Genomic DNA, 16,128 nt, shown 5'->3' with positions numbered 1-16,128 from the left:
AATCTGTGTTTTGGGAAGGCAGGCTTTTCAGGGATGCGATCCAGAACTGGGGTGGCGGGTGGGGCTGGGTTGGCTGAGGAGAGACTCCCCCAGTTCCAGCAACCAGGTTTAGGCGCTCCCAACGAGCCCAAGCGCAACTCAAACTCTTCCACCGCCGCGCTACGCTCCTTTTCCCTCCTCCTCCGCCGCCTGCGTTACAATGCCAGCAGCTGGGCCGTCACGTGACTCCTCTCGCCCCCCCCTCCCTCCCTCCCATTCCATCCAAAAACAAGCCCGCCTACCTGCTTCTTCCCCGCCCCTTTTCTCCTCCCGCTCCACTCGCCAGCCGCCCGGCGCGCGCAGAGGCCGCGGCGCCTGCGTAGCCCCGCCCTCCTCCTCCTCGTCCCTCCCGCCTTCTTTCCAACCCCCCCCCCCTCCGCTCCCGCTCCGCGCAGTCCTCCTCTGGTTCCTTTCTCTGCCTCCCGCCGGCTCTTCCATTATCCCCCCTCCCCTCCCCTGGCCGCGGTCTATAAAAGGAGCGGCCGGCAGGGGGGGTTTCTTTCTCAGTCCGCTGCGGAGGCGCGAGCGGCGGGTCCCTCTCCCGGCCGGGCCGCGCGCGTGCCGCCGAGACAGCCCGTCAGCCGCGGGGTTGCGAAGGAGGAGGAGGAGGAGGAGGAGGAGACGACGGAGACGGAGACGACGCCTTGCACCGTCCTGGTCCGCGGGGCTGCTATCTCTGGCTCGCCTTCTGCGGCACCCTTTCCACCCACCCACCCCGGCACGCACGCACACGCACACCCGCCAGCCACCCCGCAGCAGTCCCAGCTCGTCCGGCCCGGCCGCCGGGCTGTGTCGGGGCCGCCTTCCGAGGCCTTCCCACCACCACCACCACCACCCCCGCCTGCGCGGCCGACCGACCGGCGGCCCCCTCCGCGCCGACGCCATGAGCTCGGGCACGCCGTACATCGGGAGCAAGATTAGCCTCATCTCCAAGGCGCAGATCCGCTACGAGGGCATCCTCTACACCATCGACACCGACAACTCCACCGTCGCCCTCGCCAAGGGTAGGGCCCGAGGAGGAGGAGGAGGAGGAGGAGGACGGGGGGGAGGGCGCGCCCGAGGGAAGTTGTGTGTGTGTGTGTGTGTGTGTGTGTGTGTGTGTGTGTAGGGGGGGGGACGCCTCTTCCTCGGCCTCCTGCCCCCCCCTCCGCACACACACACACACACACACACACAATGCGGGGGCGGACGGGCCCCGCCTGCGTCCGGTGTTCCCGAGGGGCTGGGCGGGGAGAGCCGATGGCGCAGGGCGGCCACGACGACGACGACGACGGCGCCACCGCGGGATTCGGCTTCGCTTCCTCGCGCGGCTCTTTTCTTCTTGCACCCCCACCCCACTTGCCCGGGGGTGCGGGGGGAGGAGAAAGGAGGGAGGGGTGGACACGAGCGCGGGTGGTTGTTGTTGTTGGGGCTCCGACGCGGGAGGGCCGCAGCTGGGTTGCAAGAAAAGGGGGAGGAGGAGGAGGAGGAGGAGGAGAGCAGCCCGGAGCTCAGCGGGTTCTGGGCTCCCGATCCGCATCCCTTTAAAGGGGCCGGCGCGCCGCAGACCTGCAAAGGGAGGAGGGGGGCAGCGCTTTGCAAAGGAGGTGAAGGTCCGGGGAGGGGAGGGGAGGGACGAGAGCCGGGGTTGGGGTGTCGGTGTGTGTGGTGTGTGTGTGTGTGTGTGTGGAGTGGGGAGAGAGAGACGGCGAGGGACCCTTCGCTTTCTCGTAGGGCTCCCTTTTTAGGCCTTGCAAAGCTGGAGGAGTACACGAGACCCTTTGCACCTCGGTGCTGGTAAAAGGGAGAAGGGAGTTTGAATTTCGGGGTGGGGGGAGGAGAGAGAGAGAGAGAAGAGAGGGGCTGTCAGGTACAAAAACGTTGGCCTCCTCCTTAGGGTGATTTTTTGGGAGGAGGAGAGGGGCGGGGGATATGGAAAAGTCCATCACTGCCACCCCGCTGCAACCTGCTTCTTGAACCCCGGTTTCAAACCCGTTTCCTTTGGAGGAGCTAGTCTGGAAGATGGGGCTCAGCCTTGGTTTTTTATACCCTGCTGGGGTTCTGAGGAGCGGAGGAGGAGGAATGGCTGCAATCCGCTGAGCAAATGGGATTGTTTGGGGTTTTGTAAAGCAAAGTGACTCCAGAAGATGGTAGAGGACAGGAAGGCCTGGAGGAACATTGTCCATAGGGTCACGATGGGACATGACTTCACAACTAACAACAACAACAACAAAGCAAAGTAGCGGTGTAGTAAAAAGCTGCTGGTGACTTCAAGGGCCGGTCACGTTTTAGCCTTGGGTACCGGCTCTGGTTCTGAATGGTTTAGGATTCAGTCTGCCATGCAAGTATTAGCCAGGTGTGTTGCTTTGTTAAGCTGTGTAGTTTTGTGAACAGTGGGGCAAGCAAGTTGTGCCAGCAGTTCTTTTAACTTCACCATTTCCAAGTCTCGTGGGCGTGCGGGATCCTCACATTGTTTGATTTCAGTAAAAGCACTTGTGTTGGCAAATTTTCCATTCTTATGTTTATGTTTAGAACAGGGGTCTTCAAACTTGGCCCTTTTATGACTTGTGGACTTCAACTCCCAGAATTCCTCAGCCAGCAAAGCTGGCTGAGGAATTCTGGGAGTTGAAGTCCACAAGTCATAAAAGGGCCAAGTTTGAAGACCCCTGGTTTAGAAGGTTTTAGAAAGTTTCTATTTCCAAAAGAAAAAAAGTATGGATGTTCCATACTGAATAGCTCTAATGCTGCTTACCTTGGGCAGTTTAAGAGTTGGGTAGTTTAAGAGTTGAAACAATGTCCCTGAAAAGCATTACGTGTAGACACAGTGTTGTATGGACTGGATGTTTATAAAAGCAAAATACAGTATAGCAGATACTGCTTGGTTAAAATGTTTTGGGAGGAAAGACATATTTTGTAATAGAAGGTAAGTTTACATCCAAGGGGAGAGAAGTCATTCAGAGCTTACAATTCATGTGGAAATTTATTACACAATATTTTTCTAAAGAATCACTATGTAATATTGGGGATTAAATAGAAATAATTTCCCCATCCTGACTCTTAAAAAAAAAAGGGTACTCGGAAAGGGTGAAAATGACATTAATGGAAACCAGAGAGTCAAGATGTGCTTTGTGCAAGAATGTCGTCCTGCTAAAATGTTTTTCATTTATTTTAGGAATATAGAAAATGCATTTTATTCTGGAAAATGAGGTAGTCTGTGTCTGTTGCCAGCCCTTGTTCCATTCTTAACAGCATAACTGCACTCTCCCAAAAGTAGTAGTTGGCCATTTATTCATTTGCTGTTTATGAGCCTCATGAAGTTAGTTAAACACCAATGAATATTCGGTTTTATTCAGCTCCCTCCACCTCTCACTCAAGAGAACCGTGAAAAAGCTTTGAACGATGATTTAATGGAAGACTTGGTAAGAAGATTCCTATTAAATTTCCACTTTTCCGCAACATTATTGCCTGGTGAAGTAAACAAAGCTAGAGTTGAAAGGACACTTCTCCAAGATTGCTGTACAAAGGCACAATATAGCGCTGAAGTCCCATTCTAGGAGAGGCAGGCTAAGGGGGTCCAACGCTTTATAGTGTTGGCCTATCCATTTTGAGCCAGTTTTATTATTTTGTGGCTTAGAATAAGAAGGTGACTTAAAATTTAAACTGTGCTCCTGAAGTTTATTTCATTTACTAAAGATTTGTGAAGAATATGAGCACACACAGGTACCAATTAATGCGTACTTGTGTACATGTGAGCAGAGCGCGTAGTCATGTTGAAAACACTGGATCAATTTGTTCTGTCTTTGATGTGCGTGATCTATCTAGTCATTTTGGGGGGAATGGGAATTGCTTTGTTAATAGTGTGGACTTCTAGAACTGTAATGCTAAGTTTTCTAGAATGTTTTTTTAGGTCTAAAGTCTGTGAAAAGTCAACCAAAACTTTTGAGAATATTCTTTAGTTAAGGTCCTTCAGAGAATGGGTGTCGTCTTTCCTGTCCTTTGATTGTTTTCAAATCAGCTTTAAACTTTACTGAGTAATACTCATCGGGGAAAGATATGGATTATGCTTGATTAATGTTGAATCTGAGTAACGTGTGGCTATCCTAAACTTTCTTCTCTGACCTTAATTCGCCGCTCCTTTTGGCCGTTCAGTTTCTTAGTGGCACATTCTGGAAGAAAAATATAAGATGCCTAAGGAACAGTGCTTCATTTCTCTTTTTGATTTCCAAAAGTTCTTTTGGAAAAGTTCAGATTATACACAGAAGCAGATTTTCTTTTAACTCAAGAGCGTTTGATTTTTTAGCAGCTCTGGCTTTATTGGTTAACTACAGGGTGTAATGTTGGGAGAAAGGTGTGGAGAACCAATTTTTAGCTGTGATGTATAGTGGGGATATTTATAGGATTCTAGAATATTTGTCATTTTGCCACTAGAAAAAAATACCCAGAGTTGTGAAGCCTTACACTTGGTAGCTTTGCTGTTCCGGTAGAGTTACCTGAAGTTGTGAAGCATTTTTTGTGTAGTAATATTAGTTTTCTTTTGTTCCAGTGAGGAAAAGCTGAGGTGACCACACTTGGTTCAGAAGCATCCGTAAAAATATCCCCCCATCATTTATGTTAGAGGGGGGAAAATTCAAATGGAAAAAGGGCCTTTGAAAAAGTGTGTGTCTATAAAAAATTCAGAACTAAAACACCATGGCCTCCAGCGAAGGAAGCATTTTCAAATATTGCATTAAAATGAGTCCACACGTAAGAACATACTGCTCAAGAAATATGGCCTTTGTGGAATGGCCATAAATGGTCTTCAAACTTGGCAACCTGGCTGGCTGAGGAATTCTGGGAGTTGAAGTCCACAAGTCTTAAAGTTGCCAAGTTTGAAGACCCCTTGGCATAGACTAAATGCTTAGAAAGCACCAAGGATTTTGAATTAGCTTTTTCTGCAGAGACAGACCAAGGATTATCTGTGGATGCTGTTGCCTGTTTTTTGTCTGTTTGTTAATGTAACTCCAGATGGCAACATATTCCTTTCTCTTCCTATTTTCCTCATAACAAGGTGAGTTGGGCTGAGAGAGTGTGAATGCCTCAAAGTCATCCAACCTAAAGCAGGACTAGAAGTCATAGTCTCCTGGTTTCTACACCAGCACTTTAACCAGTTACACCTACATGCAGCCTGGCTTAGTTAGATCGTTGCTCCAGTTGTGGACAGGTTGACAGAACACAATACTAATAATGTTATGTAATCAGGGAGAAAGTTGAGAAACTTTTAGGTGGTTGCCCAATCAAGCACAAGCTATTGCAGAAGAAACGAGTCCTCTAAATCAGCGGTCCCCAAACTGTTCTGGCACCAGGGACCGGTTTTGTGGATGACACTTTTTCCACGGACTGGGAGGGGTGGTGGTTTCGCATGCAACGTGAGCTTCACTCACTCGCCTGCTGCTTGCACGGCTTGGTTCCTAGCAGGCTATGGACCGATATCAGTCTGTGGCCTCGGGATTGGGTACCCCTGCCCTAAGTTGTGAGGGGCTGTCATAATTTTCTTAGCTCTCAAAAGTTGTGGCAAAATTATCTAATGGCTGGCTGCATTGATTTAACCCAGATTCTTGGAGTTATTAATGTCTGTGAGATGGCACCATTTAAAATACCATCAGAAAAGAATGGACGGAATTGCTTAGGACTTTTAATCCTTAATTAGAGTTTCAGAATTAGCAGCCTAAATTCCAGGAGCCTTGTAGGGGAAAGAGTTGTTAGCATTTTTGCTAGCCTGTTGGAACTTGTGATTTCAGAATAGTGAAATCATTTAGACCAGGGGTCCTCAACCTTGGCCAACTTTAAGACTTGTGGACTTCAACTCCCAGAATTCCCCAGCCAACCCAGACTTGGAAGTCCACAAGTCTTAAAGTTGCCACGGTTGGGGACCCCTGATTGTGGCCAGAAGCTGCCTGTCTATAGAGATGAACTTGAATAGTCATCTAGACTAGAGTACCAAGTTTTTAAATAAACCAGGAATGCTGTATCTCTGAGACTGGAGATACTACCGTAATTGCATGTTTGCCAAGGTCCACCAATTGCTGGCAGCTGGTTTGGCACGCTGGATTGATTAAAGAAAGAGGGCTTACTCCATATTCAGATAAGATGGCAACTGGATTAAAATAGAGACAGGAACCATGGAGAAGTCAGGCATCCTTTAGAACCAATGTAGACAGTAACTCATGCCAGAATTCAGCCATCCCTATCATATTATGAATCAATATTATCAATCCTCTGCCCTACAAGAGTATAGGCACAGGTCTTTTCAGAATGATCCAATGTTTCTCAACCTTGGCAACCTTTAGACATGTGGATTTCTGGCTGGTGAATTCTGGGAAATGAACTCCACACATCTTAAAGCTGTCAAGTTTGAGAAGTATTGGGATGATTAGCACTGAGCTTTTATATAGAAGGAATTACCAGCTTCTAGAGAGAACCTAGGTCAATTTGAGGCAAAGCTCATTTTAACTGAAGTTTTGGCAAGGCTAAAACTAGGCAAAGCTTTTACAGCATTGTTTCTGTCATAGGCATCAGCTTCCAGTAATGCAAAAAGTCAAATCCCTTTGGGAAGTGGCTGAAATTTGCTAATTACTCCCTGCTTCCTGTGGATCGTGCAAGGGGAAAAAGGGACTTTTTGAACTATATAGGACAGTGATGGCGAACCTTTTAGAGACCGAGTGCCCAAACTGCAACCCAAAACCCACTTATGTATTGCTGGGTGGGCGTGGCCCATTGGGTGGGCATGGCTGCGGTGGTAATGGCACACTGGGTGGGACTAAAAAATTCAGTCAATCAATTCCAACTTTGTGAGATCTTTATTTTTCCCGCAAGAAGTTGAAATTGATTGATTGAACCTTTTTTTTTTTGCACACGGTGGAGGCCTAAAGTGAAAAGGTTTTATAAAACCCATCTGAAGGCCTAGGACTGGGGCGACGGTGCGCGTGCCCACAGGGAGGGCTCTGCGTGCCACCTGTGGCACGCATGCCATAGGTTCACCACCACAGATATAGGATATTTGGCATCCTTCATGCGGTCTTATAATATTTGAACACTAAATATTCTCAAAATGAAGCGCTATAAAAACAAGCTAAAAATAAAAGAGGGGAAAAATGTGCCTTAGAATCCATTCCAGGTACAGAGGCATTTTGTATACTGTTAAAAGAATCTTCTCCCGGTGAAGCTGTTGTTGATTCTGTTACAAAAAGGTGAAAAGAAAAAAAAATTCTTTAACCAAAGAATGAACAGTTCTTCTCCTTAGTTAAAAACAAGTTCTTGAGACCCAAAACGGAGAAGAAAAGGCAGGCCCTTTCCATTAATCTTTTGTAAAAATTTATAATGTTGTGAGAAGCAAAAACATAGATATGTAAAAGAAGAAGCAAATCCAGATAGAGGTAGCCCTCAATGTACAACCACAGTTGGGACCACGTTTTCCGTTGCTAAGTGAGTTCCAGCTGATTTTACCACTTCCTCCCCCCCCACACACAAACACAGTTTTAGTTGAATCACGTGGTCAGTAAGCTAATCTGACACTCTCCATTAACTTTGCTTGTCAGAAACTGGCTGGGTTTCAAATGGCAAGGACATGACTCCAGGCTGCTGTAACCATCATAAATGCTCATTGCCCCAATTTTGATTACTGTGGGGGATGCTGCAATGCTTGTATGTTACTTTTTCCAGTGTCTTTGTAACTTTGAACAGTCACTAAGTGAATAGTTGTAGGTCGAGGATTACGTGGACTGAGAAATGCAATGTGGTAACAGAAGAGTGCATAAAATCCTTTTGAAATGGCAGGAACAGGCTGCTCAGCTGTCTTTAAAAATTAACCTATTAGGTCTTCTGGGTGTGCTAGATTAGCACCACTTCAAAGATTTCCAGAATCACCTCTTTGCTAAACAAGAGTTCTCTAGGATTGTTAAGTCTACCTATTTGGGGGGAAATAGAAGCAGATTTAGTGCTGAATGCTGCAAAGCCCTCTAGTGGCCAAACAGTGTCTGTGCCACTGGGATCCCCCCCCATCTTAACAGGAGCTAAGAAATTGATTCAAGTCTGTAGCTCTTCCTCCCCATGGAAAGACATGTGTTAAAGTAAAATACTGTGTAGTCGCTGAAGAATGCTGAATTCTGTTTGCAAATCCTCATTTAACCTCGATTGTTTTAACAGCATACCTTTTGATCCTGAAGGAACTTTAAAAGTGGATCCTTCAAGCAGCAGGATTGGTCCCTCTAAATTTTGTGTTCTAAACTAAGTTTGAAATGAATCTTTATTTCGAGAAGAGGAGACTCTGATTCCGTATTTTCATCAAAGCCGGAGGGGGGGGAAAGTCATGCATTTTTAAATAAAGGTTTGGATAATACAGTTTAGATCTCATGCAAAAATATAAGACTGAGTGACTTTGGGGTTTGGGTCCCTTTGGACCTTCCACTTTGGTTCTGAATGGTCTTGCCACTGCTTCAGAACCAGTGTGTAATCGGGGGGTTCTTTTGGACACACAGCTCCTGAGAGAGGAGGAGCAAGAGGCAGCCAAGCTTAGGAGATCTTTGCACAATTTTCATTTGTGTGTCAGTTGCACCCCTTCCTTGACCCGGATTCTCTGCTCAGTCACTCATGTCCTAAGGGACCTCCCAATTGGATGACTATAATAAACTCTATATAGGGCTTCCTCTGGTGCAGAATGTGCACCAAAATCAAAAGTGCTTATTTGGCAAATGTAACATTGCTGCTCTGCAAACTGCATTGGCTACTGGTGTGCTTATGGGTGCAATTGAAGATGAAGGTAGTCACCTTTAAAGGCTTCCGTGACTTGGGCTTGCCTTGGCGGTGCAGTTTTTAGAGTGCAGTATTGCAGGCTAACTCTGCCTACTGCCAGCAGATCGATTTGACTCAGCTTTCTACCTTTCTGAGGTCGGTAAAATGAAGACCCAGATTGTGGGGGCAAGATGTTGCCTCTGTAAACCACTTAGAGCATGGGTGTCGAACTCAAATTTCATCAAGGGCCGCATCAGCATTGTGGTTGCCCTCAGGGGCTGGGTAGGTGTGGCCTCCTGGGTGGGCGTGGCTAGAGTGCGTATGGCCTACTGGGTGGGCATGGCCAGCTTTACATCGTTCGCATCAAGGGTGCCTATGGGGGCCTGGGCAGGAGTGGGACAGATCTGAGGGTCTCTGGCAAGAGGAGGGTCTCTGGGCCAGGGCCAAGGCAGTGGGGGCCGTTCCCTCACTGTTTCCAGGATGGCTTCACGGGCCACATGAAACCACTTCACGGGCCGGATCTGGCCCCCAGGCCTTTTGTTTGACCTTTTCTGACTTAGAGCAAGGGTCTTGAAACTTGGCCCTTTGATGACTCGTGGACTTCAACTCCCAGAATTCCTCAGCCAGCTTGCCTGGCTGAGGAATTCTGGGAGTTGAAGTCCACGAGTCATCAAAGGGCCAAGTTTCAAGACCCCTGACTTAGTGCTGTAAAGCACAATGAAGCAGTTTAAAAGTCTTAAGTACTGTTGCTATTGGGATGGATTATTTATGGGACCATCTCTCCCTGGTTTCTTTCTGTCTGTCCGATCCTGTCCAGCAGTAGGCCATGCTGTGGGTCCCCTCTTAAGTAGTGTCAGCTGGGATCCAAGAGGGGAGCCCCTTTTGCAGTGGGGCTTTAATCCCTCCAGCGATTAAAATTGGCCCCAGCCCTGCTGATTTCCTGCAAGACCTTGAAGAGTTGGTTCTGTGCAATAGCCTGGGGTTCTGAATGTGTAGTGGTGCCTATTTCCTGTTGTGGTACCTGGTGTTTTTGTAATTTTCTTCTGGCTGCTCTGAATTTTCTGTGGGCTTTTTGTTATATGAATTGTGTTTTTACTATTAGCTGCACATCATATAAATTTTAAAAAGGAATGAATGAAGGCTACAGTCAAATTTATTAAAGCAGATTGTCATTTTCAGGCTTCTGCAGAATCCTGAAAAGAAAGTGATATCTGCTTCAGGATTTCATTAACTTGAAGGATTGAATCCTTTAAAACGGAGGAAAACTATTATTTGTCAGGTGAAATCATTGGACTGAGTTGTGCTCAGTTGAGTACCACAGACTTGTGCGCAGGGCCCTATGGGAAAGTATCATAACTTTGCTCTGATGGAGAGATTCTGTTGCTAATGTTTTTGTTGATCTGTCCTGGATGTGATAAATTTGTTTTTACCTGCCTTCAACAAGTAAAGATGTAATAGCCATGATGCCATTCTTCCTAATAGAAGAGGCAATAATAGCACGCTATGAAAGCAATAACGTGTCCTGGACTTAGAATTAAAATTGTTCATTCAGTGACTATTCAGGCTGGACAGAGGGACTTATGGCCCCTGCCCAAAATTCCAAATGTTGCACTGCCCCGCATCACGTGATCAAAATGACGGCGTTTGTATGCTCTTACAACTTTGGGACCTCTGCAACTTCTCCCCGTTGTGGGCTGGAAGGCATCAGCCATCTAGAGCAGACTTCTTCAGAAGTGGCCCTTTTATGACTTGTGGACTTCAACTGCCAGAATTCCTCAGCCAGGCACGCTGGCTGAGGAATTCTGGGAGTTGAAGTCCACAAGTCATTGAAAGGGCCACATTTTAAGACCCCTGATCTAGGGCCACTGGCATGCAAGTCTCTTCCCTCCCCCCACTAGTCCCAAGAGGCCTGGGCCTTCTCCCTGTCCCATCTCACCCCGCCTCATCATTTTGCTGGCCAACTTTCTGTTCCTGGTCATCCTTGAGAAAGATTTGCCTCTCTAGCCCCGAGGAAGATTGCCTTCCCTACTTTCTATCTGAGCCTCACATCAGCTGGGCATGGCTGTCAGCGGCAGCAGGAGGGACCCAGGCATGGTGGGGCAGGAAGAAGGCCCAGGCCTCTAGGCAGTTGGGGAGGGGGTGTAGGAGGCCCACATGCTAGCGGGCTTAGCTGGGTGAGGTCTTTCAAGCCATAACAGGTTTCTCTGTGCCAGGCCTCCCTCCCAAGGCTTCCTCCACCCTGAGGCACACCCCTGCGCAATCATTTTAACAACCACATCTGGGGAGAATTGGAGCTGCAGTTGTTAAGGGAGGCTGTCCCATACGTGTCTCGCTAAACCAGGGGTCTTCAAACTTGGCCCTTTGATGAATTGTGGACTTCAACGCCCAGAATTCCTCAGCCAGGCGTGCCTGGCTGAGGAATTCTGGGAGTTGAAGTCCACAAGTCACCAAAGGGCCAAGTTTGAAGACCCCTGTGCTAAACGATCACAACAATTTATGACCAAAATTCCAGGCTTCGTTGTCTTAACAACCCGGGCGGGCTATGAATCCGTTTAGGAAGGAAATAAAAGAGGCAAAGCTTTTAACACACTGGCTGCGTTTGAAGAGTCGTACAGGGCGTTAACTGGTTCAGAGGCGTATCTTGAACACATAACCAGACCTCTAGCTTTAATCTGGCAGCAACAGATATGGATGAATGTGGAAGCTTGTCAGCTGTAGTGTGAAAACAAAGGAATCTGCTGCTGTGTGAATGAAGTGCTGCTGATTTGATTCAGTTCAGCCTAATGCCCGTGCCATTTTGGTTCTCGAAAAAGTGAATCCTATTATTAGGCCATGCTTGTGTGTGTGTGTGTGTGTGTGTGTGTGTGTGTGTGTGTGTGTGTGTGGAACAACTCCTTGATCTTCCTGTCCAAATGTCGTGTTTCTCCTTCCACCCCCATTGTAAACAAGTTTTGGGATTGAGAATTACTGTCTTAAAAAAATACCAGGCTTTTTTATTTTTATGTTGAATAAACATTTTGCTTTTCTCTCCGTGTCAAACTTCCTTGCTAATTGCTCCATTCTGCAAGGGTTGGATAGGCATGATTTAAAGAAAACTGAGGGATGAATTACTTCAGTATTTGGTTTACTTCTTTCTTCAGCCCCAAATTATATGGTTTCGTTCCTGCAAGTGAGCAATGTTAGTGAAAAACAAAACATTCAAGTATAATTTTGAGTAATCTACTTATTTGAAACATGAGTGAAACTTGATATGTTTTAATTTCTGGACCACTCGTACAAAACAGCATTAAAACAGTATTTTTGTATCTTTAATTTATACAGTTATGTAGTATTTTTTTAATAAGTATTTCTAGCCAATTCAGGTTTTTAAAGATAACCATATAAATGAAATATTTATTGTTCAGGAAGAAAAAAAAATCATGTAAAGCCTTTGGAAAATGAAAGGTCTCTGCCTAATGCTGAAAACATATCGGATAGATCTTGGCTTTAGAATGCCTATCTAATTCAACTTTCTTTTCCCACAGTGGCCAAATTGATAACTCATAACAGGAAATGAATATGATAACATCTCATATGTTGTTCTAATAACAATAGTGAGGGGAAGATATCTCTGTGAGTGACAGTGTAAAATGTAATCCCAAGTTGCTATTATTACAGATTCTTAGTGCACTGCTAGACATGTTTAGTGTAAGATCATAATTGTACAGGTAGTCCTTGGTTTATAACGATTTAATGGCTGTTTGAAGTTACAGTAGCCCTGAAAAAAGTGATTTATGACCATTTTTTACACCACTGTTGTAGCATTCTCCACGATTACATGATCAAACTGCCTCTTATTTATGATGGTTGCAGTGTCCCGGGGTCATAGGATCACCTCTTACGACCTTCTGAGAAGCAAAGTCAATGGGGAAGCTAGATGCACTTAACAACCGTATTATTAACATAACAATTGCAGTGTTTCTCTTAATAAGTGTAGCAAGAAAGGCAAAATTCACTTAACAGACGTCTCACTTAGCAACAGAAAGGTTGGGTTCAATTGTGATCGTAAGTCAAGGACTACCTTTAGTCATGTAATCTGTACTCTCAAAATATGGCTTAAAAATAGATCGCATTCTATCAGCAGAAGTGTTGGATAAGATTCTTGGAGGGAACATTAAACGGGATACCCTGTCACTCGGCCACAATTTGCCCCACCTCCTGGATGGGGGAGGACGCATGGAAGAGAAATAAGTTTTTTCCATTACTGTTTGGATTAGAAAAAATTTGGAAATTGTCAGTTGATAAATTTTCCTGCGCAGGTGTTATCTCAGTTCCAAAGCAACAATATAGTGTGACGGAGAGGGGGAGGCAAGAGGCAGCCTTTAATATTGGTCAACAAGTGCTAAGAACGACCACTTGGTAGCCAGGTCCATATAAGTTCTTAACAAATACTAACTTGCGCTGATGACCTTACCTAATTTGGTGATGAAGCATCTGCAAGAAAACAACCCAAGCTCAGAGAGCGCCAAGGGACCCCCTCAGTTCTACCCTGAGCTACAGATATTTTCTCCTATCAATACTAAACTCGCATTTTGAAAAGTGATAGCATAGCTCAAAACATGTGGCCAAAAGAGACGTTGATATAAGGATGGTGTGGGGGAAAAACTGGCGAGCTCAAATACTAATGCTTGAGTCTTTCTTCAAAGTGCGCTCATTTGGAACAGAAGATCGTCCCACGGATCGTCCTGCTCCTCCGAGGGAGGAAGTTTATGAATATATCATATTCCGAGGGAGTGACATTAAAGACATCACTGTATGTGAGCCTCCAAAAGCACAGCATAATCTGCCCCAAGATCCTGCTATTGTCCAAGTAAGTAATTCCACCTGGAATGTATAAAAGTTTCTTTGTCAAAATGTCGGAACAGTAAAAAAAAAACAACCATTAGTAGGCGTATAAATTCAACTGGGCCTACTGATAAATTCTAATTCGGTAAGATTGACTATAGTGTTGCTTGCAATGTTGTCTAAGATTAAATTGGTATCATATCTTTCTGTTAAATGTAGTGCTCACGGAGAAGAACAATAAAATTGCAAGTGAAGTAGAGAATGAAAACATGAATACAAACAGCTTAACCACAGTAGCATATTAGCAATCTTATTAAAACCTGCTTATCTGCTCTGGCACAGGGATAACAGAAGTGAAACTAGTTGTTATTCCAAAACTCTATAGAGTGTGGTTAGGAAGATTATAGCGATAGTACCAGACTTACATATATATCATTCCACAGTGCTTCATAGCCCTCTCTAAGTAGTTTACAGAGTTGGCATATTGCCCCCAACAAACTGGGTCCTCATTTTACTGACCTCAGAAGGATGGAAGGCTGATTATCTCACATATTTCCACCAAGGATGTCCTCCGTTGTGACGGTATAAATGCAGTCCTCTCCCAATGAATTTACAACTCCGACAGATCCTAATGGAGAAATATTGTAGGTGGCCTGACTAGAACAGGTTAGTGAATCATTTGTAACGTGGAAATCAGTTGTTCCCTATAATTGGCTAATGTCAGTCTTTGGCTGGTATTTCCGAACTCATTTGAAAAATCACCCTTGGTCAAGATATTGCTTAGAAAACCTGACATATTTCAACACGGCGATTTCTGCAGATTGGTTTGGTTAGATTCCTAGTCTTAGTTATGCAAGAACAATATTAGCCATTTCAAAACAATCTGAACATTCAGGTTTGAATGCAGATGCACAGTATATTGGAGTTTACTTGTTTCAGGAGCATAAATGAAAATAAGAAACAAATACTTGCTGCGTTTTAAGGTTTTTCAAATGTTTTGTGTACTATTTGACTAAGTTGCTATTGTTTGCCACTATGTTATTAATTTCAGACAGGACTTGGTTTACACACCGTGATAAACCAGCCATAGTTAACAAACTGCAGTGGCTATTTAAATCCAAAATATAATGACTATTTACCTACAGTGCTTATGAGGTCAGCTTAAAATGTAGCAAACTGCATTTCCGTAAGAATGCTACCCCTAGTTATTGCTCATCTTGGTTTCTTTTGTGTGGTTTAATCTGTTGTGACACCTAATCCATTTGGTTAACAGTTTAGTGTATTGAATCGGTGCCCACATTAAGTATGTTTTGTGAATGCAGTCAACCGTGAGATGTTTCACTTTTAGTTTAAATATTGTTAGCCATGTTTTAGGATGTATTCGTTTGCAAACATTCATAGTGAAATGGGAGTTAAGGTGAAATCCACCTGATCTTAACGGCAGTACTGGTCCTAGACCAGGGGTAGGCAACCTTGGCTCTTTTATGACTCGTGGACTTCAACTTCCAGAATTCGTGGTCTCCCAGTTCCTACCCTGGTGTCTTCACCACTCTTTATTAAGATGATAATACATAATTCAAGTTAGAGTAGTTTGATTTTCATCTTCAGCTTCATGTGGAGAATTGATCCTATTCTACAGCTGAATGACTCTTTCCTCACTTGATTTGTAAATTGATGGTTACAAGGATTTCCCTTTTTTCCCCCTTGCAATACTGTTCTTTTCACAACATCAAGAGATTTATGTTATCCACCAGATATTAAAATTGCCTGCCAGCTTGACATTCAGCATATTCAGCAGCCAAACCACTTTTGTCTTCTTTAGGGCATAATATGTGTTAATCTTTGCATGTTTTCTTTTTTTAAAAAAACCGTAGATTTAATGACAGTGTTTGTGCCGTCATCCATATTGTTTTCTTCGTTTTGCTCAGGGGAGCATAATTGTTTAACGTTCACTTTTTGCAGTCGTCTCTCAGCTCTGCGTCTGCATCCTCTTTTCAACCTCATGTGCCTTACAGTCCTTTCAGAGGGATGTCGTCCTACAATCAGCTTGCCGCCAATTCTTTGATTGGCCAGCAGTATGCAGCATCTCTTGGTTTAGGTGAGTAAACAAAGATCTGCCTGTCATGGAGATGATCGGTCTCTGGGCTGCACCATTTAATGGTGGACTACATATCCTCAGAGAATGGTCTTCTGAGGGAGAAATACAGGTTGATGAATAAGGGGACAGTGTTATTTTTTAAAATAATAATAATAATTTATTTCAAAGCATTGCAGGAAAACATTTCATTCTGCAACTCTCCCATCTGAAGACATCCCACCGTAGCACAGACTCTGGTGCGTAGAGTGAGAATTAGACTAAAGGTGCATTGAACTTGGGCCATTTCTAGGTTGTGGAAAGAGCATAGCCTAGCAAACAGCAGCGTCTCCAAAAGTTACGCTTGTTGCTTTATGAAAAACCTAACTGCTTACTGGTTTTCAAACAAGGTTATTAAGTGAAGCTTGTTCAACTAATCCACTTTT

The 16,128-nt window shown here is 44.9% G+C and overlaps 1 protein-coding gene across 2 annotated transcripts in view; it reads left to right on the top strand.

Annotated features, from left to right (window-relative positions):
* The first annotated feature begins 533 nt into the window (after positions 1-533).
* Positions 534-16,128, top strand: part of LSM14B (LSM family member 14B) — a 28,378-nt gene continuing 12,783 nt past the window's right edge. Inside the window, exons 1-3 of one of the 2 annotated variants that reach the window (XM_083360929.1) lie at positions 534-1,043; positions 13,470-13,633; positions 15,571-15,706. In XM_083360929.1, the coding sequence (XP_083217055.1) occupies positions 923-1,043; positions 13,470-13,633; positions 15,571-15,706 (421 nt within the window). In that variant the 5' untranslated portion in view covers positions 534-922. The remainder of the gene's footprint in view (positions 1,044-13,469; positions 13,634-15,570; positions 15,707-16,128) is intronic. The other variant, XM_083360928.1, reaches the window with a different exon arrangement.

Source organism: Vipera ursinii, assembly GCF_947247035.1.
Source record: "Vipera ursinii genome assembly, chromosome: 3".
Lineage (NCBI taxonomy): Eukaryota > Metazoa > Chordata > Lepidosauria > Squamata > Viperidae > Vipera > Vipera ursinii.
The sequence above is the reverse complement of the archived record's forward strand: the minus strand, read 5'-3'. Positions and strand labels throughout refer to the sequence as shown.